Here is a 27532-nt window from a genome sequence, read left to right as displayed (position 1 = left end):
TCATCGTAGATTTTTCATAGAAAAAAATCTGATTTTATATCAAGGGGAGCTGAAGTGTTTTCAAAGCACAGCATACACAGTGGAGGCATTATAAAAGACTAAAGGAATAATCCATATGACAATCAGGCATAATATGACACCTATGGGCAGTTCACATGAACCAGTTTTTAAAGTATATGCAACCCATTTCCCCTAGCACAGGACTACATACAAATCCATATTTTAGTTGAAGAGTAGTGGCTTCTGCTTGTGGGGAAGATTTCAGGCATTCTCTTAAAACAGAGCTCCAACTGCATAGCAGAAGAAAGGTGCTACCAAAACTTTGTATGAACCAGCCCTCAGAAAACATGGAGTCTCAAAAATGTTTATAGTAATTAATACAAAGCACAGCTTTCCAAAATTGTGTAGAAATTTACTAATGAAAGCAATCAACGGAAATAAAAACATCAGAGCCAACTATACTTTGACAAGTTTATTTTAAGAAAATTAACATGACATTAAGTAAAAATGCAAAATTGTGCAATTATGGCAAAATGTTTTAAAATCCACACGTTTGCCCCTGGAGGACTACAGTACTTCTTACTGACATACCTGAGCACTGAGCACCTGACGCCATTCCTATCCAGATTTTGGAAAACAAGGATCATTGATGTTATGCACACCACATGCACGACACCTGCAGAGCACCATGGCAGGTTCGGGGAATAGCCCACCAGACTTTGCTGTTGCTGCAGGGCCCTGCTTCAATTCCATGGATCACATGCAAAGCTGTGGATAATGTGCACCAGCACTGCTTGGTGGACTTTGCCTTCAAGTCAACAAGCCCAAGAGGAAGAGCAGGCTTTCTCCAAGCCTTAAAAAAAAGCATTAAAAAAAGAGTGAAACCCCAAGAAGATAATATGAGTAACAAAAAAGAGGAAGATGAGCAGAAAGATCAAAGATAACCCTACACAGATCAACACAATCGTGCTAATGCCAGTGAAACTGCGGCATCTGCTGACACTTTTGCAGCATTGTTTTATTCAGGTTTTTTTTCAAAAGCAAGTCTGCATTGGTAAATTCTCACTGGATAATTTAAAAGCATGTAAAAAACTAAAGCTAGTATTACTGCTTAAATAATTACTCATGCATACAAATCAAATTTATTCCTCCCCATGGCAAAAATGTTAAGAGTTAGCTTTCAAGGACACTACCATCAAACCTCCACCCCCAGAATGTAAATGGTTAGACAAAAGTTCTTTGTATTTAGTGCAGATAAAAAGAAAACGAAAAGCAAGAACAAGCCTACTATAGTTAACCACAGCATACTGTATTTCTATACATCACATGACAGGGCCATTTGCTGAATTAACCTAATTTCTTAAACTTCAAATCAGATTGAATTTTCTACAAAATAAATACAGAAGATTGTCAAGAAGCAGCAAAAACTCTTGGGGAAGAAATCTCAACTGAATGGTTTGGAAAGGTACATAACACCCTTTCTTTGCAAAAACAAAAACCCCAAACCCACTAATACAACACTGGAGGAAGGGTGTTTAAAAAGATTTCAGCCACAAGACTTAAAACAGTACAAATATAGCCAACTAAATAGGAGGAAAATGGGACAGTTATACACGTGACAAGCAACCCAAGAAAGGGAGAAATTGTTTTTAAAATTTTAAAATCCGTAACTCTACTCGAGAGATCAAAACTTCAGTCTTTCATTGAGAGGAAGCACAAGAAATCACATCAAATTTAGCAGACCGGCAGTCACTGACGACACAGCCCACAATCTTAGTATACTTGATTTCAACCCTCAGGTTAATTCAACAATATCTGAATTTCACTGCTCTTGAATCTTTCCCCATTGTTTCTACTCACTGGTAAGGACATACCACACATGCTGTAGCACTGAGCTAAAGATTACCATAAACGTTTTGAATGGTATTTACATTTCTAGTCAGGTGCATAGAGGGTCAGATGCAGGGTCAGATGTTAAACATGGCTGATTACACAGTTTTGCATCTTTGACACTCTCTAATTGAGAATCTGAGTGCTGCTGAGGCAAGAGTTGAGTGAGAGGCTATAGTGTTTCGGATGTAATAAAGAGGAAAATGAGCATTAAGTGAACTGCAGCTAACCGCACATTCCTCATTGACCTGATACCAGGAGCTGTCAAGTTACAATAAGAAAAAATATATAAAACCATATCATTTCAGATACTTTGCAAATATTTTATCTCACTGTCCAGGGTACATACCTCCAGCATGGTGTATGAGGAAGCCCAAAGAAAAAGCTGCTTGCTGAATCTCTGGAAGATGAGGTATGTGACAGAATGAGGCTTTATTGTCCTTTTTGTTTCACAGTTTTGTTCAGGGTATTGTGCAAGACTTAAAACGTATGGGATCATATGAACACAAAACATTCCTGGGGATAAATGGAACATATTTGCTGAACTAAAACTGCTTTAATTGTAATCTATTGAACCACAGCTCGACAGACTCAACTAATTAAGTCAAAAGCAGTGAGAGGCATGCTGGGACAAAAGTCACCTTTTAAAGCAACCCCCCCCCCCCCAAAAAGCAGGGCATATATTGGTTTTGAGCAATTGTGCTCCTCGACTTCTTACTCATCAAAAAGAATAACTGGTTAAGAAATACTACTAACCTTTTAAAATCATCATATTAAGACTATTTAGAGGTATGGGAAGCACAAAGCCTTATTCAGTTGCTTCAATACAACTTTGATGTAATATCACAAGGTATTGACTTGTAGGAGTGACTATACTTGGATCACAAGGAAGCTCAGTAGTGCAAACATTCACATTACTACAGAAAAAACTGAAGGCTACGCAACAAAGGTAACAGAAACAGCCAGAACTGCTTTTATACCAATGCACTATTATCTCAAAATTCACCAGTTGCAAATCAACCACATGGCAAAACAGTAACAGAGGGGAAGACAAGGTGTTAAGTTTGCACACCATGTTACTGCAAAGTGGTGACCATATATGATGTCCTGCTGTATCACACTGCAACTCTACACATGTTTACCATGTTCAATGGGGTGACTCCTGGGTAAGGGAACATAAGATTGCAGGATAACTCAGACTCGTTTGGCTGCTAAGGAGTGTCTCAAATTGTATTGTCAAAGTTACTAAAGGATGACAAAAAGTGCATTGAGTGCTTAACCTTCTAAGAGATGGAATGACTCCCCCCCCCCCCCCCCGCCGGCAAAAAACAAAACAAAAACCAGCCATTACATTTACTTAGCCCATCCTTAATTCTACAAATTCCCACAAATTCAAATAAAATAGGAATTCACACACAAAGCAGCAAGAGACAAGCTTAAGACTAGAGACATTAATACTAACTGACAATTCCATCTGACCCATTTTGACTTACATGTATTAAAATGTACTAGCACCATTGGGTTTTAAAAAGCCCTTAATGGAGTGACCACCATATTCAAATGCTTTTGAAGCTCTACAATAGGAAATGATGGCTGTTAACGCCACTGGAAGATTTAAGAAGACTAGACACATTAAACTCACAAAGAGTAATAATGCAGCCACCTCAAGTAGGCCTTCTCTTTTCCAAATGGTAGCTCATATTCTACTGCAACATCTTCAGAAGCTACCACAACATATACACACAAAATATTTCAGTACCATTATACACACAGAAGAGGTATAAGGACCGGGTATTTGCCTATTTAGTATCACTGAATCTATTAACAGCAAACAAGTGATATTGCCTCAGATTTTACCCGTATTTTAAATAAGAAGTCACTTCAAACTTGCTCTCTTCCCCCTAGCTATTCAGGTTAGATTTGTTTTACTGGAGTGCATAGTTACCCCCCAACTCTTGTTTCTCGTCAAACTGTCATTCTAGAGCATGATCCAACAACTCTATTAGCAGAGAAAATGCTGATAATTGCACTTCATAACTCACCTTACTCCACAGGAAAACATCCATTCGGAAACTAAGCCACTAATTCCCTTCTCCCCACTCCAACTTTTAAAGAGCACCCATCCCCATGTAAAAAGAAAAGCCATCTGTTTTAGCTTACATAAATACTGACAGGATTGAACTTGTTTTTCCATTAAAAACAGTTTTTTTCTACTAATATTAAATACCAAAGTCACTAAGGCCTTTAACCAATGGAAGGGGGGAGCTGGAGTCAAATAACTTTCTGAAGACACTGTGGATACAATTTAGCAACAGCACATTCAAAATGACGTCCAAGATCCCAGAGCTTATCTGGGGTTTCGTACACTTTATGCCACTGGTCAGTAACTTCATCGTACTGATAAAGCGAATTCTTCCTGCTGGTCCTAAAGACATGTTCTTCAACGGTGACTTGAGTGGCTCGAACAAACAAATGCAGTTTATTTTTGAGGACAACAAGTTTAATGTATGGATTAATGGACTGGTCACATGGGAAGTCTTTCTTCTGAGTCCACTTGTTCAGTTCAATGTCATAGGCCTCTACGGTAAACATACGCTGATGGTTTCCACAGGTTCCAGCAATATAGTAGATGGAGTTGTTGTAGACAGCTGCCAAACCCTGGATCCTAGGCACAGTCATAGGAGTCAAGAAACCCCAGTAATCTTTTTGAGGGTCATAGCAGAGGAAAAATTCTCCTAAGGACAGAAAGAAAGGCAAACCAAACTATTAGAAACCAGTAAAAAAAAAGTTTTTTTAAAAAAATGTTAGTTTGTCTTAAGATAATACTAAGCAAGCTCCATTGTAATAATTAGGCTTGCTGCATTCCCAGGGGTTATCATAATGATATAGTTGCTTAAGAGCCTCAGCAAATCTTTTACTATGGAGCAGAGTCCATAGTAGTTGTTTGCATATTGAACTAGGACACTGGAAGATCAGGGTTTGAATCCCCGATTGGTTACAAAAACCTGCTGAATTAACATGGACAAGTCGCACTCTTTCAGCCTCAGGTGAAAGCATTGGCAAACACCTCTGAACTAACTCGGCCAAGAAAACCTTGTGAAGTGTTCGCTTTAGGGTCACTGTAAGCCAGAAATGACTTGAAGGCACACAACAACAAGCCTAGTTGGTTTCCGGAAGGCTATTGCCCAGTAATACTGGTTTTATATTACATTTCAAAATTTATATCCAGGTTTGGCATTAGTTATAACTTTATTTCTACCTAATTATATCAGGAGTATTTATAAGTACCATGGGCTCTTGGTATCCACTGGATTTTAGTTCCAGTTACACTTTTGTGGATATCAAAATGTTCAAGCCCAGTTATATAAAATGCTGTAGTAAAATGGTGTCATTTATATAAAATGGCCAAATCAGGGTTCACTTTTGGGGATTTACAAAATATCTACTTTTAAGCAAGGGATGGATGACTATGAAGGACTGACTAGTGTAATTTATCAGAAGATAGTAAAGTAATGAAATGAGAAACTAGACTACTTTTCCACATAGAGTTCTCTCTCCATATTTGTAGATTTGCCTTTTGGGGATCTCATTATTCACATATTTCATTAAAATGTTCTCTCTAGGTCCTTCAGCACACCTTGTCAGACTCATATTGGAGGACCTACAGATTCCTAAAGAGCTGTTTTCTCAGATAAAAAGTTTTTTTAAATCACGCTTTCCCTATTTTCAAGAGGACCCTGAGTTCCTAACCCACTGATTGTATAAGGCTGTTTTCGTCACCAAAGAGGACAATTATGTTTACCTAATAGTAGAAAATATTTTTTACACATAAACTAAAATAATTATCATCATTCATATATGAATCCTTAATTTCTGCTACATTTTGGGAATATCTCCTTCCCCATTTGTGGTCACTTCCACAATCTGAAGTAATTACTGGAGTACACTAGCATAACCAACAACATGTTTAGGCAAACAACAACCTATCTTGAATGTGGAGGGGAATGCCCAGGTGAACTGCTTCACCAGAAGAAATTATACTAGAATTACTGTGTGAATCAGCCCTTGGCACTATTAGTGGTACAGAAGTAGAAAAATACACAAATAGTGGAAGGAAAATAACTGGTACACCATAGTATTGGATGAAGCAATGTCTTAAGCAGTGCATGAAAAACCCAAAATAGAAATACACTGTTGAAAATGTTTTTTTCTTCTTTCTTGAATCATTACGTGATGACAACAATTTAAGCTTTGGACTCAGAAGGATGTAAGTTACTAAAACAGAGCAAAAATTCCTTTGTTGAAGCATTTCAGCACAAGCCCATTTTATCTTATTTACAAGGCTAACTGTAAAAAGTTTAGGTACAAACATACCAAGGCTCTTTCAATCCCATTGAATTCAGTGAACATTACTACTTTATGGGAATTAGCTACATGTTTTCATCAGGACAGAAACACAGCCACCCACAAGAAATATGCCTGAGCTGGATAGGGGGGGCACTGCCACTCCTTTACCACTTACAGAAGTTTTAGAATTTAAAATGTAATTAGCTATTTCAAGTACCTTATCACTGAATCTACTATATGAAATAAGATCCCACACACAACATTCATGATCTTCATACACATAGTACCTGGAACAGCATCTACATCTCTAAAGCAACAAATAGCTCTAAAATGTATGGGCATAAAGATCAGTTCACCTTCAGTTTGAGCAAAGCCAATCAATCACACACCACACTTATATGCATCCACATTGACCTTTTGCATTGTTTATTCTGTTCTCCAGTGATTTTGTGTCATCAGTAGCTCATGTGAAATGAAGTCACCATGTCCTGTTCCACTGGACATTTAACAAAGACTCATAAATCACAACTTTCATATTAACATGAGAACCACAAATTGTCTCAACTCTATCAAGTGCTGACCTGGAATTTTCATTTTTCAGCAAGTCTGTCACAGGTTTTTATGGTGATGTATTTTAACTGTGTTGTATCCCATCTCGAGCCATGACGAGAGGCGAGTAACAAATAAAATAATAACTATTAGTTCCTTTATAGATCTGAACAGTCAGAAGATCTTTTAGTTCACAGGACTGAATTGTGCAACTAGTACAGTTTCACTAGAAGCCTTGCAACTTGTTGGAAAAACTCCAAGAAATTTTGGAAAAATAAAATAAATGTGTCCAGAGGAAAAAACCAGATGTGAAATCACGTGTTTAGCTATTGTGCACAAGAATTAAAATTAACTATTGTGGCAAGGTGCAGACAGGACCAGGGTCATGTTATGAAGAGAGAGCATCACCATGATCCTAAATCAGGTGCCTCCTGTGCTGGCTGTTCAGAGAAACGGTTTTTTAAAGCCCACAATCATTACACCAGTAATTTTCACAGAAAGAGTTCATATCAACTACAGATATACCACTTCACTCTCTTCTGTGTTATCAATTATGATGTAAAACAGTGGGTTGCTGTGGGTTTTCCAGGCTGTATGGCCATGTTCCATAAGCATTCTCTTCTGATGTTTTGCCCACATCTATGGCAGGCATCATCAAAGGTTGTGACGTCTGTTGGAAACTAGGCAAGTGGGATATATATATCTGTGGAATGTCCAGGGTGGGAGAAAGAACTCTTGTCTATTTGTGGCAAGTGTGAATGTTGCAGTTGGCCATCTTGATAAGCACTGAATAGCCTTGCAGCTTCAAAGCCTGGCTGCTTCCTGCCTGGGGAATCCTTTGTTGGGAGGTGTCAGCTGGCCCTGTGGGCAACTGTGGACAAGTCTACATAGGGACCATCAAACGCAGTACTCAAACATGAATCAAGGAACATGTTAGACACTGAAGACTAATTCAACCAGAGAAGTCAGCCATAACAGAGCACTTGATGAACCAATCTGGACACATTATATTATGTGAGAACACAGAAATGCTGGACCACTCGAACAACCACCATGTCAGACTACACAGAGAAGCCACTGAAATCCACAAACATGTGGACAATTTCAACAGAAATGAGGAGATCATGAAAACGAACAAAATCTGGCTACCAGTATTTTAAAAACTCTACAATCAGGACAGTAAATAAAGAATGACACCTGGACATTCCAGATATATAAACACCAATTGCTTAGTTTCCAACAGATCTCACCATTTCTGAAGATAACTGCCATAGATGTGGGCGAAACATCCGGAGAATACTTCTGGAACATGGCCATACAACCAAGAAAACTCACAGCAACACAGTGATTCCGGCCATGAAACCTTCAAGAACACATGATCTAAAACACTTAACAGCACCACATTAGACCCCTATCATGAGTAAAAACATACATCTAAAATCCATGGAATGATTTAACTTTCTGTGTTTGTACTGTAGGAGATGAGCACATCCTCCCATTAACAAGAAGTGACTCAGAAACAGAAGATTAATTGATGAATCTTTACCAAATACTCCTCCACACACAAACGTCTTACCCTGTAAAACATAGATATTCTCTTTGTATTCCACAGCATTATGAAACTCCATTGCTACAGGCATTGGACAGACAGCTGTCCAGCAGTTCTCTCGGCTGTCATAGCACTCCACTGATTTCAGTGAGTTGCGTCCATCTCCTTCATAAACCCGGCCTCCTATTGCATACAATTTACCACAGCAATGAACAAGTTTGCAGCCTATCCTGGCACGAAGCAGTGGAGCCTTGGGGATCCATCTATTGCCCGAATGATCATACATCCAGAAGTCACTTTCTGCTCTATGGTCTATGGAGACCTCGCTACTGCTTGGCCTGTACCCTCCAGCAATGTAAATGTCATTATCGGGTGAAACAAGGATCCCCACTTCTCGCAAATCATTGGGTGGCTTGCATAGTTTGAAGACTCTCCCTGTGTCAGAATCTAAACAAGGCACTGTTTGCTTCTTTCCTGAGTGTTTGTGGGCAGCATCGAAGCAGATGATCATTTCCGAAGCAGTCATCCCAAGCCGCTGGGTATAGCCGTTGGCACTACTTTGTCCTTTCTGTACACAGTTTTGGGCTATAGCCTGTGCAAACATTGGAGGAATTTGTTCTATGAATGCTTCATCTAACAGGGGCATGCGGATGCATTTGGCAAAAATTTCTGGCAAGTGGGCTTCTCTTTTGTTGGGTTCATGTTCAAACCATCTTATGATGCTTTCATAGACATGCTCTTCCTTGTCAACGTTTAAGTCATTGCTGTCCAGGATGCTTATTAGTTGGTCTTTCCTCAGCTGAAGAAACTCCTGCTCTTTGGTGACACACAGAAACTTTTTTCGGATGTAGTCTTGGGATCTGATTTTCAGTTCCTGATGCCCATAGTGATCAGCAAAGATAAACACACCTATTGAGTTCTGCGGGTCCAAGTGACTGATCATGTATTTAGCACACTGGTCTTGGATAGAAGGAATCTGGAAGATACTAGCTGCAGTGAACAAAGCTTGGACATTGGCCTCTGTCAGTGTTACTCTGGAGGTATATGCATAGTTCAGTACTAAATGCATGGACTCTGCTTCAACACCAACAATCCGAACTTCCTTCTGGGTACTTTCAGTAAGGCCACTAGTGAACATTGATCTATAAAAAGAAGATGTACACAGTCACTTATAAAGTTTTGTTAATATGTCAACAGTAAGCCTAAACTTTTTATCAGTAGGTTGTTCTGAAAAAAGACTCATTTCTGTAATTCTTTTACAGTCAGTCCTGCACATCTGTTAGGGAAATAGGATCCACGAGAAAGCAAAAAAGGCGAATAAAGAAATTCTATTACTTTTTATCTGAGTGACCACCTCTCTACAAATATCTAGGTCTTTCAACACTCTTCTACAGTCAGTTTCTTCTGGAAGCTGACAGTAGCAATCCACTGAAGAACCTAGAGCAGTGATTCTCAACTTGTGGGTCCCCAGATGTTTTGGCCTTCAAGTCCCAGAAATCCTAACAACTGGTAAACTAGCTGGGATTTTTGGGAGTTGTAGGCCAAAACACCTGGGAACCCACAGGTTGAGAATCACTGGCTTAGAGATTCCTAGAGAGGTGTTCTCTCTAGAAATCTCTAGGTCCTCCAGCATGATTGAAGGAAGATGGCTACAGAGTCACAGTGGGAGACCAGAAATTCCTAGAAAGAACATTTATAATCAAATCCATGTATAATCAAATCCACAAAATTCAAAAGCACAAATGTGGAGGGATGATTGTACTGCCATTGATGTCATTGCTATTCAGACAATTCAAAGTAATTGTAATTTTGTTCACCCATCCCGCAATGATCTTTTACTATAATCATCAGTAGCAGATGACAGTCACAGCTAATTTGCACATAAAACCTACTGCTTAGGATATAGATTGCAACATGTAAGGTGAGTTTGGTAACCACCTGAGAGAAATTGCCTAATTATTATGAGCTGCCTACAAGGCTGTTAACAGTATTGCATGCCAATTAGTTTGTAGCTATGTTTAGCTGCACAATGTGGCAACCCAACATCAGATAGCTAAGAAAGTTCATCAAGCTGAATATGCCAAACTCAAACACTATAAGTGCATACCTATACTAGCAAGCAGCTGCAGCTCAATGAGTGATATACAAAATGGTACATGAGAGCAGGATTAATTCGCAGCATATCTGCCCAGGTATTTACAATGACCAGTTTGATGAGCTCTGATGCAATGAGAGTAGCTCGCAATGCTTGAAAGCACCTTCCTTTTTGCATTTTTTTCCCACTGAAAATAAGCCTAATTTTTTTGAGGTTTGGACTAAGGATCTCTTCACACGGCCCAAAGGGACTGTGACCTTCCTGCTTTTGCCAGCAAGAGGAAGGTGTGCAAGGTGGCTCAGGGCCCCCTGCACGCCCTCCCTCCTTCTCTCATCACACAGAAGGCAGGAGAGGGTGCTTTGGCACTCTTTCCCGCCCCTCCATCAAATGGCAGAAAGGGCAGTATCTTACCCTGCCGCCCTTTCTACCATCCCACAGGCTTTTTAGCCCTAAAATGCGGGTAGCTCCATCAGAGCTACCTAAAACACGCTTACCTTCCCATACTTGGGAGGAAGCGCCTTTTGGTGCTTCCCTACTGACTCTGGGAGGAAAAATGGGCAGGGCCTGCCATGTGTCATCTGATGGCACCAGGAGGCCCCATCAAAGAACATCCATTGCCATGGTTAAAGGCGGCAAAAAGGTGCTAAAAAGCCCCATGTGAAAAGGTCCCAAGTGAGAATAAATTGCTGAAAAAGGAACTAATACTCTGGAAAACAAATAGCCTTGAAGAAAGAGCTAGTAATTTTAATTAAGCTGTATAGAGACTGCCCCCAGTCAGCCAATGTTTGAAACAGCACATTAATCTGCAGAAGTTATAATAGATTGGGATGAAGAGCAAACTTAACCATCTATATACTCCTCAGGATCACAAAAGTTTAGAACAAGAAAGGACTCTTCTCCATATCTTACTACAAACAGCAAATGTAAGTGCAATATGACCGATTCTTTCGGGGACAAATAATTTGTTGTTGCTTAGGATTTGCATTGCTACAAATCCTAAGCAACAACAAGACAATATGAGAACCTGATGTCTCATACTGCGATCAATGAAGCAAACTGATAAAAACGGTAACTATGGTTGTCCGATTTGGAACATAAAGTGGAAATGCTATCCTGTTTACTTCCGAATCTGTGGCTGATGTGTGAAACCTATAATACCAACTATTATAAAAGTGCATTATATCAAAGTAATGGTCTAGTTATGGACTGCAGTATACCTGAAATAAGGACTGATAGCAGCAAGAACATTCCGATGACAGGAAAAGGTTTTCCCATGATCCACTTGCACAACAATATCTATTAGCTGCCCTTCATCATACATAGTTTTGAGCTGCTGGAGAATGCTGCAAGCATGGGAAGGATCCATCCCACCACTGGCTGGGGGACTTGCAGAAGGAGTTCTGTTCAATGTTTGTGAAAACTTGCTTTGTTCTGGTGAAATAAATGAAATAAAATTAGTATGCAACATAAGGAAAAGTTATTGTTGACAAATGGATCAAGAAACAAGACATATTTCACAGGTTGTGACCACTGGAGGCAATTATTAATCACAGAGGTATCTTAAGATATGCCCGCTGATATTAAGATTTTTTCCCCAGAGTTTCCCACAGACTACATGACATACTAGCCTGAAGAAGATTCGCCTTATATCTTTTTTCATCAATCTACTTGAGGCAGATGCTTACATGGAAACGAAGGCACAAAATTAAAATATTAAACTTTAAAAAATCAATAAGAACAGTTATCGGTCATGGAAACAAAGACTGAATGCCATAAGCTAATGTTAGACCCACTGAAATCAATGGGACGTATTTTAAGTGGTGACTGACAAGGACTATTTATTTCAATGGGTTAACTCTATCTGGAATTACGACTGATTTTTGCCTCTTACCCTTTCCTGGGTTTTGTTTGCTCTACACTTAGACATTAATCAAGTGTTGCTATTTCTCCAATTTCCAACAATACAAAGTATGATGATCACCCATCAGATATTTTTTTCGTGTCAGGAGCGACTTGAGAAACTGCAAGTCGCTTCTGGTGTGAGAGAATTGGCAAGGACGTTGCCCAGGGGACACCGGGATGTTTTGATGTTTTTACCATCCTTATGTGGAGATTCTCTCATGACCCCACATGAAACTGGAGCAATCTTCAGGTCAGCAACTCAACCTTCGAGTCAGCAGTCCTGCTTGGCAAAAGGGTTTAACCCACTGTGCCACCAGGAATTCCTTACCCATCAGATAAATCGTTGCTTACATTAACTAGTTTGCTACTAAAGCCATAACCCAAAATAGACAACACAATTGTCTCATAACAATTGTCAACTCCTGTTTAAGTGATGGGAAATACAGAAACCGCTATTGTCAAGTCCTGGTTGTGGATTTGGATACAAGCAGTCAATAATAATAATTATTTATTTATTTATTTATTTATTTATTTATTTATTTATACCCTGCCCTCTTCCCTGGAGGGACTCAGGGAAGTTTGCTGTTGCATGCCATGTCCGGAGCTTGGTTTATGGCTGATTAATTATAAACAGTGGCAGGTTCGCAAATGGAAGAAGCCAGATTTCAGCAAATGACACCAAGGCGTTGTAACACAACAATCTCTACAAAGGCAGCATGCTTCCTGATACACTACTAATTAAAGAAAGGGACAAAAAGATTGAGGTAGGATGCAGGCAGGAAAGAGGATAATTCTGAACCATACAGGGTAGCCCATAGTGGGTAACCTCCACTGCATAACTACCATATATACTCATGTATAAATCAATCCCATATCGAGGAGAGATTTGGGGGGCAGAATTATGTATTTTGCTACCATGCTCACATTGACCTGTGGATAAATTGACCCAGATTTTGGGGCTGGTTTTTTGACTAAAATTTCTAAACTTATACATGAGCATATAGGGAACATTATAATAGCTCAGCCCAAAGACAGTTCAGATAATTCCTCATCCTGTCACTGAAAATAAATTTAAAAGTTTAGTTACAAGTTTGGAAGCAATTTAAAAATAACTATTCTATTTCTCATATCTTAAATATCAAGCAGCAGTAGCTGAATTCTCACATGCTTGGACACAAGTACCCTAGTCTCAAAATGTGACACCTGGTTCACGTTTTATATTCATAGTTTGAACTTTACTCACTTGCCTACTATGAGAAGCCAATCTGTATTAAGCAAGATTTGCTGCCCAATCTTCTGTATGCCACAAGCTAGCTAACAAGGCTGGTAAAACTTTACAAGGCCTGCTTGGTATGTTGGCTTTTATCATCATAGCAGAAATGTGCTAATTTATGTAATCAAATGACAAAAACAACATATGGGGTACACCATGTACTCCAGATGTCATTATTTGTGACAGGATTGAAAATATTCCTAACATAATTACATTCCATCCAATTATTTTTGAAATTATGTATCAGCTATTAACACAGAATGAGAAAGAAAACAAAGACTAAATAGTTTGCAAGGAGTTCCTGGTAAAATGACAACTAGGAACATTTGAAGTATAAAGCTTGGCTTGTTAAAGCAAGCAAACAAGCAACATTTCCAGAAGTGGGACAATGAGGTGTCTGAAAGTGCTAGAAATCAGGTAACTGAGCAAACTGGAAAAAAACAGCTTAACTGTATCCTAACTGGGAAGACTCCTACTTCCACCATATGGTCCATGAATTCTTTACAAACCTATTGTAGTCATCCACTCAAACATTTCTATCTTTTAATGCTGGAAATTGATAGGACCTTTGAGACGGAGGGTACATGTACTGTATAATGAATGCAGTTTGATACCACTTTAACTGCCATAACTCAATCCTATGGAAACATAGGAGCTTTAGTTTTAGAAGGACTTTAATGTTCTATGACAAAGAGAGATGGTGCCTCACCAAACTTTAATTCCCTTGAGTCCATAGCATTAAGTCAAGAGGCAACAGAATTGAGCTATGGCAGTTAAAGGGGTGCCAAACTACATTAATTCTACAATGTAGGTGCCCCCAAGATGCAAAAGTTGGTAGCACCCCTTTCTTACAGAAATAGTGCTTTTAGGGTTGAACACATCTATGGCATAAATTCACAATCTAGTCTCCCTCTTGGGATTTTCCTGAATAACACAAAGGAGAAGACCCCAATTTCAACATATATTCATGCTATCTGAGAAACAAAAATGGAGAAAGGACTTGTTCCTGTTAAGCAAAATTGTTTAGTCTTACACACATTTGAATTTAATCCATTGAGGATGTAATTTTACACAAGCTCAGCACAAGGAAACATCGCCAAATGTAGAACAATTTGAAACATGACCCCATTTGTGTCTACTCAGAAACAAGTCCCTGTAGCTGCATATTATTCCTCTATCAATGTTTTTAGGATTATTATCTTATTCCTCAGCAACTCTATTAAGGACCAATAAAATACGCTTATCTTGGAGACAGATGCATTAACACACAAACGATCAAAACATTCATATATAGATGCAGTCCTAAATCCTCTTTTAGTCCAAACTACAGTAGATACAATGAATCCATTACATTGATCTCTGTGTTGATTCAAAATGTAATAACTGAATGAATGGGATTCTTTGAGTCCTCTTTAGGAGATATATAGCAAGGTATAAATATAATAATAATAATAATAACAATAATAATAATGTGTCTGCTCTAGTTGAGACTACCAACAGAATGCAAGCCATAGGGAGTCAATAAACTGAAACACAACCTGTCAACCTGTACAGGGGAGGTAACTTTTAAAAAAGAATTCATAATCCCCAAAAACAGTAATTTTAACAAATGCTAAAATACCAAAAGGCCCCTCGATCCATGGGTTTTCACACAGTTAATACAGACCATCCATAAGCCCAATTGAACTTGTCAACATATACAGAAGAGAAAGGGAGGAGTTGCATTTCCCCCCCTAAAATACATATATACTTGAAAGAAATTAAAGATTCAAATGGTAGAGAAGTGGCTTGAAATTATAAAATAAACTTTTAAGGGAGGTTTACAATTCTGTGATCAACAAAGCAAGCTGTGCATTACTAAGCAGAGGCGACAATTTGAACAATAGCAATTTAAGATATAATATGAAATTCAGATTAAATCAGGAGTATAACATTTATTCTTGAAAATAAATGCATTTACTTAGCCTTTAAATAATCACCATAGCTACTATTAACTGTTAAAGGATATGTATATGCGTGTATATGCATACACAGTATGTATAAATATGCACACATATATACACAAATATGTTCAAATATATACATATAGACACACATATGCCATACAAATATATACATATCTACACAAATATCTATATGCATAGGCACATAAATAAAATTTATATACACATATCTACATATGTGTGTGTGCAGATATATGCACATACACACACACATATACATGCAGATACATAGTATTCAAATACAGTAGAATCTCACTTATCCAACGTAAACGGGCCGGCAGAACGTTGGATAAGCGAATATGTTGGATAATAAGGAGAGATTAAGGAAAAGCCTATTAAATGTCAAATTACATTATGATTTTATAAATTAAGCACCAAAACATCACATTGTACAACAAATTTAACAGAAAAAGTAGTTCAATACGCAGTAATGTTATGTTGTAATCACTGTATTTACTAATTTAGCACCAAAATATCACGGTATATTGAAAACATTGACTACAAAAATGTGTTGGATAATCCAGAACGTTGGATAAGTGAGTGTTGGATAAGTGAGACTCTACTGTATATACATATCTATACACATATCTACAGACATGTGTGCTGCACATATATTCGCACACATAGATAAAAACCTGTATAAATATACACACACATCTATAAATATATACATATACACATATTTATACATATATGCACACACATATAAATTCACACACAAATATGTATATAGATCTAAAAATACATGTATACACACACAAGTATATATACATATACTCATATATATATACATTTATTTACATACACACATATCTCTATACACACATATACACATCTAGAAATACACATATATCTACACAAACATACACACATACTGTACTCACAACCACATGTTTATACACACGCATATATATATATATATATATATATATATACATATCTATAGATATACATGTTTACACAAACATACACACATATAACTACATATATTTACATACACATATATCTATATACACACACATATACATATCTATAAATACACACGACTACATGAACATACCCATATACTCACACACATATATACACACACACATATAAATGCATATATCTTCATACACATATCTATATATACACATACACACATATATTCATACAGCAGAGTCTCGCTTATCCAACCTCCACTTATCCAACATTCTGGATTATCCAACACAGTTGGCCTTTAGTAGTCAATGTTTTTTTAGTCAATGTTTTCAATACATTGTAATGTTTTGGTGCTAAATTACCAATTACTACATAACATTACCGTGTATTGAACTGCTTTTTCTGTCAATTTGTTGTAAAACATTATGTTTTTGTGCTTAATTTGTACAATCATAACGTAATTTGATGTTTGATAGGCTCTTCCTTAATCCCTCCTTATTATCCAACATTTTCACTTATCCAACGTTCTGCCGGCCCGTTTATGTTGGATAAGTGAGACTCTACTGTATCTATAAATGCACATGTCTACACAAACATATACTCACACACATATATATATATACACACAGATATACATACATATATTTACACACACATCTCTCTCTCTATATATACACACATACATACAGTACAGTCTCACTTATCCAACATAAAGGGGCCGGCAGAATGTTGGTTAAGCCAATATCTTGGATAATAAGGAGACATTAAGGAAAAGCCTATTAAACATCAAATTAGTTTATGATTTTACAAATTAAGCACCAAAACATCATGTTAGACAACAAATCTGACAGAAAAAGTAGTTCAATATGCAGTAATGCTATGTAGTAATTACTGTATTTATGAATTTAGCACCAAAATATCACGATATATTGAAAACATTGACTACAAAAATGTGTTGGATAATCCAGAACATTGGATAAGCGAGTGTTGGATAAGTGAGACTCTACTGTATCTATAAATACACATATCTATCTACCCACACACACATATATACACACATATATAATTATATATATTAACACACACATATACATGTCTATACACATGTCTACACAAATACAAATATAGAAATACATATATTTACATACACACAACTCTATAAACACACACACACACACATATACATATCTATAAATACACAGGTCTAGAAAAACACACATATACTCACAAATACATATCCTTACATACACATCTCTCTATATATATACACATACATATCTATGCACATCTACCCACCCAATATACTCACACGTATAAAATACATAGAATTACACACATTAACACTTTAACAGCTAATAGTAACTACAGTGATTATAAGAAGCCTAGTACATTTTTTTTATGGAAGACACACACACACACACATCCTGTACATAGGGAAGGTAACTTTAAAAAAAAAGAGTTTGCCTCGCCTCCTCCCAACATAATGAATGAGATGATCATTGAAGGAGTCCGGCTCAAAGGCCCACCCGTCCCCTCTTTTGGGTCAGAATCACCTCTGTGGACCCGGCAGCCGCCCTGCAGGCCTCAGAGCGCGCGCCCCTCCGCCCCTCCCTCCCTCCCTCTTGCGCACGCGCCCCCCTCGCGCCCGCGCCCCGCACGCGCCCGCGCTTCCTCCAACCGCCTCTCAGAAGGCCCGCGAAGTGCACCCTGGGAGCGGTAGTTCCTGTGCCTCAGCCACGCTCCTTCTTTTCCCGGCTAAGTGCATCCTGGGAATGGGAGTACTGTTGCTGGGCAACGCTCTGCTTACCAAAGGAGGAGGATGGATTGAGTGGAGTTGAAGGCCGTATTGGCTGCCATAGCTCAGTCCTATGGAATCTGTTTACCAGGGGTATGAAGTTTTTGTTGGACTTTAGTGTTTGCTTTGCAGTGAGTTTTTCGGGCTGTATGACCATGTTCCAAAAGCATTCTCTTCAGACGTTTCGCCCACATCTATGGCAGGTATCCTCAGAGGTTGTGAAGTCTGTTGGAAACTAGGCATGGGAGGTTCATTTATTTATTTATTTATTACTAGCTGTGCCCAGCCACGCGTTGCTGTGGCGAAGTATGGTGGTATGGGAAATAAAGTATTGAGGAATTGGTGGTAGTTAAGGTAAAGGGTAAAGGTTTTACCTTACATTAAGTCCATTATAAATGGGTTATATAGCTGTGTGGAAGGGCCTTGAGTCTACACTGCCATATAATCCAGTTAAAATCTGATAATCTGTATTTTATAGGCAGTGTGGAAGAGGCCTAAGTGAGGCCTAACTCTGCCTGGCCCCTGGGCTGAGTAGGTTGCTAGGAGACCAAGTGGGCGGAGCTTAGCCTTCTCTAACTGGCAGCAATTGGATAAAAACAATTATTCCTCTCCCTCTAATTAGGACTTTATTTTTCTTTTCTTTTTGTTGTATGAACATAGAGGCATGGATGAGGGGTTGTGCTGCCAAGTTTTGTGTTTCTGGGATGTGTAGTTTTGTTGTTTTGTCCTAGGCCGATTTTTTTTTTATCCTTTTATATATATAGATTCAAACTTATATGCCGCCACTCCCCTAGGGCTTGGGGCGGCTTACAAGAACAGGCTAAAATCTAACAATCTTAAAAACATCTTTAAAAACATCTAAAACATCCTAAGAGCATCTTTTAAAAACATCAGTATCTGTGGCAAGTCCAGGGTGGGAGAAAGAACTCTTGTCTGTCTGAGGCGAGTGTGGGTGTTGCTATTGCCCACCTTGACTGGCATTGAATAGCCTTGCAGTTTCAGAGCCTGGCTGCTTCCTGCTTGGGGAAATCCTTCATTGTGAGGTGTTAGCTAGCTGTTCTGCCTCATTGCTGAACTAAATGAACTGGAAGGAACCATAGCACGAAGGACAGATCGGACACTGTGTTTGATAAAACGAAATATTTTATTGGTAGACAAAATAGATCTCTTTTCCTCTTATTGCCACCATGAAGTCTCTTGTGAGGAAAGAAATCTTTAAGTTCTGGATAGATATTGCCACACAGTATGAAGTCTTGTCATGACTGGATTCTTTGTAGCTTTGAGGTGATTAATACAATGTTGTCATGACTTTCTCTATTGCTGTAGTGTATGGCTTTATATCTAATCTGGGTACAGTTCCGATGTGACGTGAATTTCTGTGCTCCTTTTGCTTCCTACACTTCCTTCCAGTTCTTCACCAACTGACAAAATCTGACAAAAAATAACTGCCATTTCAGGCTGGCAGGAGCCAAGGCTAAGCTCCACCCCTTTAGGATCTTAAAGAGACAAGGCAGCAGGTGATATTCTGCCTCCCCTTGGCATGACACTAGCCCTGATTGGTTCATGTCTGGAATGGAATGTATATTTATCCTTGCTGTTTTAGCCCTGTATGCTGCTTTGAGTCCCATCCATGGGAGAAAAGCTGGATATAAATAAATAATAAATTAATAATAATCCTGGGATTTTTTACATTTGTAATTTTGGGAGGCCACATTAGAGTGTCCTAGATTATCAGCATAGTGTTTGGCAAAATAAAGATTTGATAAGCCTGTAGCCAGAAAAAAAAGCATTCAGGAAGGGTTGAAACTGGGTTGTTGTATGTCTTTCGGGCTGTGTGGCCATGTTCCAGAAGTATTCTCTCCTGACGTTTTGCCCACATCTATGGCAGGCATCCTCAGAGGCTGTGTGGCATGGGTTTTTCCCCCTGAAATGACTTCTCAGGCCAGTGTCTCCTGAACTGGCATGAGATCTCAACAAGGCCCTGAAATTACCATCATTGTTCAAAGGTTCTTCACTGGTGATTCTTCACTGAATCTTTGCCACCGCTTAAAGCCAGTTCATGTCAGCCACAAAGGACAATAGTTTCCACAACTGGCAGAAGTTTCTGTTTTTTCTGCTTTCTTCTTATTTCCTTTATCATGATGACGGGTTACAGCAAGACATTTTCCACTGTGAATTAGCTAGAAGATTTCAGCCAAGCACAAGTTGCTCTAATGGTACTCTGTTTTTTCATGTCAATTGAATGCTTCAGTTGCATTTTTGCATCTCTCAAATGGTTTAGCAATCAATGCATCAAGCTGCTGATGACAACCATTACCCCAAGTTCTCCTCCAAACATCACACCGTACTTACAGAGTGCACCTTGTACATGAAATGAGTGGGCTAACCAGGGAAATCTGCTGAACCATTTGGGTTGAAAACTTAGATTCCTCTTCTTATCCACAGGAAATAAATATCCTGGCTATGGAGTCTGGATTTCGCACTAATTGAACTTTCACTTGGTCATCATAAACAGTTTTGTTCATATAAAGTCCAATATCTAAGAATGACACAGTTTTTTGTCTTTGCTCCTGTTCCATGGTTTCTGTGGCTGAGCTTGGATTAGACGAATTGTTTCCAACCTTTGGGGCTCCAGGTGTTTTGGACTTCAGCTCCTACAACTCATAGCAGTTGGTAAACTGGCTAGGATTTCTTGGAGTTGAAGTCCAAAACACCTAGAAACACTGGATTAGATGGACTAGTGGGAGGCATCACAGTTTCCATAATTTCCTCAGTTTTCACCTTCAATACACAACCTGGGGATCCCAACCAGACACAGTGAAGGCTTCTGCCCTTGCATTTTGTTACTCTGCTGCTGAATACACATGCCCAGTGTGGTATATATCTCACCATGTTTAAACAATGGATGTGGTTCTCAATGAGACATGCCACATTATCACAGGATGTTTACCTCCTACACCACTGGATAAAATATACTGTTTAGCTGGTATTGCACCACCTGAGATCCATTGTGAAGTAATAGCCTGAAATGAAAGGACCAAGGCATTGACATCTCTGGACCATCCTCTGTTCGGATATCAGCCAACAAGCCAATGCCTTAAATCAAGAAATAGCTTCCTAAGATCTACAGAGAGTCCATAAGTGGCAGTTTAAAACCCGGAACCTCAGTGGCTGATACCAGAAACTCCCCCCTGGGCACGCAGGAGACTGGTCAACTTGGAAGGTGCTGAACAGACTGTGCTCTAACAACAAGAGATGTAGAACTGACCTTAAGAAACGGGGCTACAAAGTGGAGTCCACAACATACGAGTATGGAAAAGAGCATACAAAAAGGAAAAAAAAACAGAAAAGGAGATTCCGCCTGACCATTAGGAAGAACTTCCTAACCAAATGAGCTGTTCAACAGTGGAACCCTCCGCGTCGGAGTGTGGTGGAGGCTCCTTCCTTGGAAGTTTTTAAACCGAGGTTGGGTGGGTGGCCATCTGTCAGGTGCTTTGATTGCGCGTTTTTTGCATGGGGGCGGGGGGTTGAACTAAATGGCCCCTGTGGTCTCTTTCAAGTCTATGATTCTATATTCCAAATATTTTCAAGCTGTGATTAGTTGAAGCCAGGTGCTGAAGCTGTGGATATGGAGAACCACAATATATTTGTAATACAAACCAGGCATTCTGTTTCATTACCTGCTGTTGCTGAACAGCAGCAACCAAATCAGAGAGTATTTCTACATTCTAAATTAATTGACGACCAGATTAAGATCATTCTACAAAGATGAGAGGAGAAATGAAATTGAAGTTTGGAAACTGAAATGAAGGCTAGAAACTATCAGTTTTGTAAAACAATTTCACGAGGCAATAAATCAGCTTATTTAAGTCCCAGGTACCTTGGTGTTAATGAAAAATCGTAACCCCTAAAATATGAACTATTCCAAACTACATGAATTTCCACGTAATTTCCATGCAGAGACCCAGCCTTGCAGACATTCAGCAGACTGTTTGAAACGACTCACAGTTACCAACAAGGGTGGGACAACAGGAAGTGAGAGAAATCTACCCCTTGGAAGGGAATTCGTTCCTTTTTGAGTCATCATGGGGAAATGGTTTCTCCAAAGAAGCGTTATTACCAATCCTTGTTTCTACAACAAGCCAACTTTCAAAATCCACTTATTACAGGGGCAGATAGTAAGGGGAAATCTTCTGAACAGAGGCACAGACAGCAAAACAATTACCATGGGGGTATTAACTCTCCCCTATGCTATCCAAAACACACACACACACATACACACACACATACACACACACACACACACACACAATATGTATATGGTTGTAGGTACGCTGAAAAAAATATACCTGTTCCAATTTACAAACAAATTCAACTTGAGAACAAATCTACAGAAACTATCTTGTGGCTATTTGGCTGAAGCTTTTCCCATTGATAAATTTCTATTTCATTGACATATTTACTTCTGTCATTGAGAAATATTTCCACTTTTATCGATACCTAGTGATGAGAATCAGTGCACGAGTCACAAGAGAGGCTTCACCCTGGGCCCTTCCACACAGCCATATAATAACCCACAATATCTTCTTTGAACTGGGTTATTTGAGTCCACACTGCCAGATATCACAGTGGGATTTTATTTTGCTGTGTGGAAGGGGCCCCAGTGGTTTTAAGCCGCCTTCGTTCTACAGTGTAAATGTGCCTCTAAAAACCCTGGTTAGATTGATAAGGTCTTTGAACTGATTAACAAGAATCTTTACTATGTTCCTTGTGAGTTTTCCTTTCTCATTATTTACATCTTCCATTGGTTTCTCTCAGGCGAAAGTACTGCAAACACATCTTAAAAATTAAAAGTCAAATCCTAGAAGGTATGAAACGATAATAAGATTGGGATGTCCTTGAATATTTGGCTGATTCAATAAATTTTTTAAACTAAAGTTGACCTTGACTCACACAGAGCAGACATAAAAGCTAAACATAAAATATTACATTATATGATGTTTTCATCAATAATATTCCATGCCCCAAAGTGGAAGAATACAGACTTACATTCAAGAGAAAATTGTATTATGAAAATGCTGGAAAGAGCAGAAATTGATGAATTATCTTGTGTGATAAAAGAGAAATCAATAGACATTTTTGAAATTACTGGGAACTTTATGCACCTTATATTAAAAAGGAAGAAAATGTGAACAATTGAGAGGTTTGAAGATTTATAAAATATTATTAAAACTAGAAGTCTGAAAGGGAAATTTTAATATAGTCCAATAATTGAGACAATATCTAATGTTGCATTTAATATGTCTTCAGGTAGATCCAACCAGTCAATGCTTCAGAAAATAATGCCCGACTGCTCAGTGGAGGGAAGGATATTAGAAGCAAAGATGAAGTACTTTGGCCAAATAATGAGAAGACAGGAAAGCTTGGTGAAGAGAATGATGCTGGGGAAAATGGAAGGAAAAAGGAAGAGGGGCCAACCAAAGGCAAAATGGATGGATGGTATCCTTGAAGTGACTGGCTTGACCTTGAAGGAGCTGGGGCTGGCCATGGCAAACAGGGAGCTCTGGCGTGGGCTGGCCCATGAGGTCACGAAGAGTCAGAAGCAACTGAACGAATAAACAACAATGTCTTCAGCTGCAAAGTCCATTTTATTTGTTAGGTTTTTAAAATATTTTTTCTTAGGGCAGGAGAGAAAGAGGGAGAATTTTAGAGGGAACTTCAAAAAAAATGTAAAGTAGTGTTAAAATGTGCACTATATGAACAGTGACATGTGGTACATTATGTAAAATGAAAACTTTATATACACTTTCAATAAAATAAATAATAATGTTACATATTTAGATGTCTATTCTTTAATATTTAAATTCTAGAAGCAAGTAACTTGATTTAGATGTGCTTGAGCATCTGGAATGCATTTTGCCTTCGTTATCAGGTAAATGGAGCACAGTACAGTGCACACAACTGGCTTTGGGGGTGCATCTACCCTAGAATGAATGCAGTTTGATACCACTTTAACTGCCATGGCTATAAAATCATAGGAATTATAGTTTTACAAAGCTTTTTCTTCCACAGAGTGCTGGTGCCTCACCAAATGAACATTCCCTGGATTTCATAGCACTGAGCCCTGGCAGCTAAAGTGGTACCAAATTGCATTAATTCCACTATGGAGATGCACCCTAGAAGAACAACCTCTGGAGGACTGTTCTTTTTAGAGGAAAAAAAGTATTCTGCATGTATGCTCTTTCAGAAAATTATAATTTTAAATAATTTACGTATTAATCTTTCCATGTAATATTGAAACTACAGAAGCAGAAAGAGCTCACACCTTTTGATGGCAACAATGTGGCTCCATTACCACTCCAAGAGAAGGGCTTCATTCTCTCGTAGCAATTATCAGCAATACCCAGGCTGCTTTCGATAATAATGCCACATAACATGGGAATGATAGCCGCTCTGATGAGAGAGCTGTAAAAGAAAATAGACGCTCAGTACTGCAAATCGATTCCGCAGGTTTCCAATTTCCCCATTCAGTATTGCTATGGGCTGTGAAATTGACCAGGCGCTGTATAAAAATGAAAGTGGAGGAAGAACACCGACAACCCATGCCTTGTAGCAAATGACATTCTGAGATATTTGTCCTTATGAGATGGCAAGTCCCTCTACCCTGAAGCCCTATCTCCTAATGTCAGAGGCCCTGCGGATTAGTACCTAAAATGAGGTGATGCAACGGCCAGTGTTGTCTAATACGAAGATATAGATAATTTAATTTTATCTCAGAAAGGAAACTTTTTCCCACTGGAAATTCCCTTTGTAATGCTTGCCCCTCCGATAAAGAGGAAATTACAGTAAAAATGTGGATTTTGCTACTTAGCCTTTGGGAAGAAATAGCAGAAAGAGGAAGGCAAGTGAAGAAGACACTAACAGGCAGGGTCAGACAAATACAATGGGTGCATCTACACTGTTGAATTAATGCAGATTGACACCACTTTAACTGCTTTGCTTCAATGCTATTGAATCCTGGGATTTATAGTTTGGTGAGGCATCTGCACTCTTTGGCAGAGAAGTCTCAAGACCTTTTAAAACAATTACTCCTATGATTCGATAGCATTGTGCCATGACAGTGAAAGTGGTGTCAAATTTTATTATGTTCGCACCATTCAGAGCAACAGCTAAAATCGTGCCTCCTTGATCTAACTGGTCAAGCAGTTGACTTCTGTGATAGCACAGACAATAGGACAGTGCCTTCCACAGAGCAGTTACTTCTTTTTTTCCTATGGGTGAATCTACGCTGCAGAAATAATGCAGTTTGAAATGACGTTTAACTTCCCTAACAATGCTATAGTTGGAGTTTGGAAAGGCTCCAAGGTTAAAGACCTTGTAAAACTACCACTCCCATAATTCCCATGATTCTACAGCATTGAGCCATGGAAGTGAAAGTGGCGTCAAGTTGCATTCAGGGTGTAGATGCACACTGAATGTCCCAGAATCATCCCACCAGCATGACTTCTGTACATGTTGATTGGAAAGTTCTGTAGGGCAATGTCCAAAAATATTCTTCCATATCCATATAACAGAAGCTACTACTGAGAAAAAGTACACAAAAGTAGTATTTTAGATGAGAAATATCTCAGTTTATTTACTTAGTTGATGTGGGAGAGAATTCTCTTGTGATACAGATTCCAACAAAACAGTACTAAGGTAGCCTAAGTCTTCCTGTTTCTGCCTGAGCAAATGAGGACAATAGTGGCAAATGCTTTGGCTCCTGGTTCCAGGAGATGTGAAAAACGTTTGCTGCTGGGGAAAGCCAAGGATTTGGTTGGATGCAACTACTGTATTGCTTCCATCCTAAGATGCTACTTATTGTAAGACACTGTCTAATTTTAATTCCTTGGAGGGATATTTATATATTTAAAAAAACAGCCACAATTCTAAGCCACAGATACATTTTTTGGGGGGGGGGGGGTGACTTAGAATTGAAGAAACACAGTATTTCTGCCAAGGATATTCTTTTACAGAAGAGCATTGCCAAATGAAATGGCAATATTTCTTAAAATCTTCCCTTCCTGGCACATCAATGACCAAGAAGCAAGCCATGAAGTGAAGGGAACTGGAACTGGAGTCTTTGCAATATTATGGCCTAAGGCTGGTTAGAGAGGTAAAGCTTTTGTTGGCATGAAGCAGATAGTTCAGAGAGTCCAAGTTGTCCCTCAGTCATTGAAGCTATAGTCTGCCTCCAATCCTTAGCGCCTAATTTATCATCAGAAAAGAGACCTTTATTTGCAGAGGACTTTGTTTTCCTCATTGCATTGTAAAGAAGCTATAGTATACAAAAATGGAATAAACTTTATCTATCTTGACCAGTATGGCAATTAGGTTGGACTGAAAGCAGTGCTGCGACTTGGAAGATCCTTTGGCCAAAAGTATTGCTTATTGTCTGTTTGGCTTCCTGCTCAGTTTCAGGGCTCTTTCCAACTCTCTGTCCCACTTGGGAAGATCCTCTAGGGCAGTGATTCTCAACCTGTGGGTACCCTGGTGTTTTGGCCTACAACTCCCAGAAATCCCAGCCAGTTTACCAGCTGTTAGGATTTCTGGGAGTTGAAGGCCAAAACATCTGGAGACCCACAGATTGAGAACTACTTGTGGGTCCCCATTTGGGGCCCTTCTACACTGCCATATAAAATCAACCTGATTATATGGCACTGCAGACTCATATAATCCAGTTCAAAGCAGATAATGTGGATTTTCTGCTTTGATAATCTGGATTATATGGCAATATAGTAGGGACATAGTACTGATATTTCAGTCCTACCCAACAACATCATCTAGCTTGACTTGAACTGGTGATGAATATAGTTGTACTATAATAATATTTGACCAATGTCATTCACAATCTATCCAAAAGGAACACTGCCACTTGCTAAATTGAACTTTTCAATTGTTGATGTGGAAAAAAAGCAGAAGCCCCCAACAATTTGCTGTTGGAAATTAAGATTTCAAAAGCAGATAAAAATGTCATTTACTGCAGGGCACACATTTGGGAATCAGCTACACCAAAACATTGATTTATTTGGCCTGCTTCCTATGTAAGGGATCCATACAACATTTCTGTGGATTCTGTTCTGATTATTATTTTCTGGAGGGATCCTTGAGTTAATGCAATTCATTGCTGGCAATTAACTGGATCGAGGAAAATGAAAGAGGAAGAGAA

At 38.8% G+C, this 27532-nt stretch overlaps 1 protein-coding gene and 1 long non-coding RNA gene across 3 annotated transcripts; one reads left to right on the top strand and one right to left on the bottom strand.

Annotated features, from left to right (window-relative positions):
• Positions 1 to 457: 457 nt before the first annotated feature.
• kbtbd8 (kelch repeat and BTB domain containing 8) lies at positions 458 to 18170 on the bottom strand. 2 transcript variants are annotated; one of them, XM_008105403.2, is made up of 4 exons: positions 18083 to 18170; positions 11648 to 11861; positions 8363 to 9477; positions 458 to 4625 (listed from the first exon to the last, which is right to left on the bottom strand). In XM_008105403.2, the coding sequence occupies exons 2-4, from the start codon at positions 11794 to 11796 to the stop codon at positions 4162 to 4164; spliced, it is 1728 nt and encodes a 575-aa protein (XP_008103610.1). In that variant the 5' UTR covers positions 11797 to 11861; positions 18083 to 18170; the 3' UTR covers positions 458 to 4161. The 2 variants fall into 2 exon arrangements, with proteins under 2 accessions (XP_008103610.1, XP_008103609.2); XM_008105402.3 differs by lacking the exon at positions 18083 to 18170 and having other exon boundaries at positions 11648 to 12849.
• Positions 18171 to 18199: 29 nt separating this feature from the next.
• LOC134295988 (uncharacterized) lies at positions 18200 to 24156 on the top strand. The gene is made up of 2 exons (XR_010002532.1): positions 18200 to 18417; positions 23635 to 24156. It is a non-coding gene; the product is annotated as an uncharacterized LOC134295988 (long non-coding RNA).
• Positions 24157 to 27532: the final 3376 nt, after the last annotated feature.

The sequence above is a fragment of the Anolis carolinensis genome, chromosome 2 (genome assembly GCF_035594765.1).
Source record: "Anolis carolinensis isolate JA03-04 chromosome 2, rAnoCar3.1.pri, whole genome shotgun sequence".
NCBI lineage: Eukaryota > Metazoa > Chordata > Lepidosauria > Squamata > Dactyloidae > Anolis > Anolis carolinensis.
The sequence above is the reverse complement of the archived record's forward strand: the minus strand, read 5'-3'. Positions and strand labels throughout refer to the sequence as shown.

Excerpts from the sequence above, each read along its gene's own strand:
- kbtbd8 (XM_008105402.3), bottom strand. The coding sequence starts at position 11,898 with ATGTTGCATACTAATTTTATTTCATTTATTTCACCAGAACAAAGCAAG. Across the intron at positions 9,478-11,647 it reads GCTATCAGTCCTTATTTCAG|ATCAATGTTCACTAGTGGCC; the intron begins GTATACTGCAGT and ends TTCTTTTTATAG. Across the intron at positions 4,626-8,362 it reads GAATATCTATGTTTTACAGG|GAGAATTTTTCCTCTGCTAT; the intron begins GTAAGACGTTTG and ends TTCTGTCCTTAG.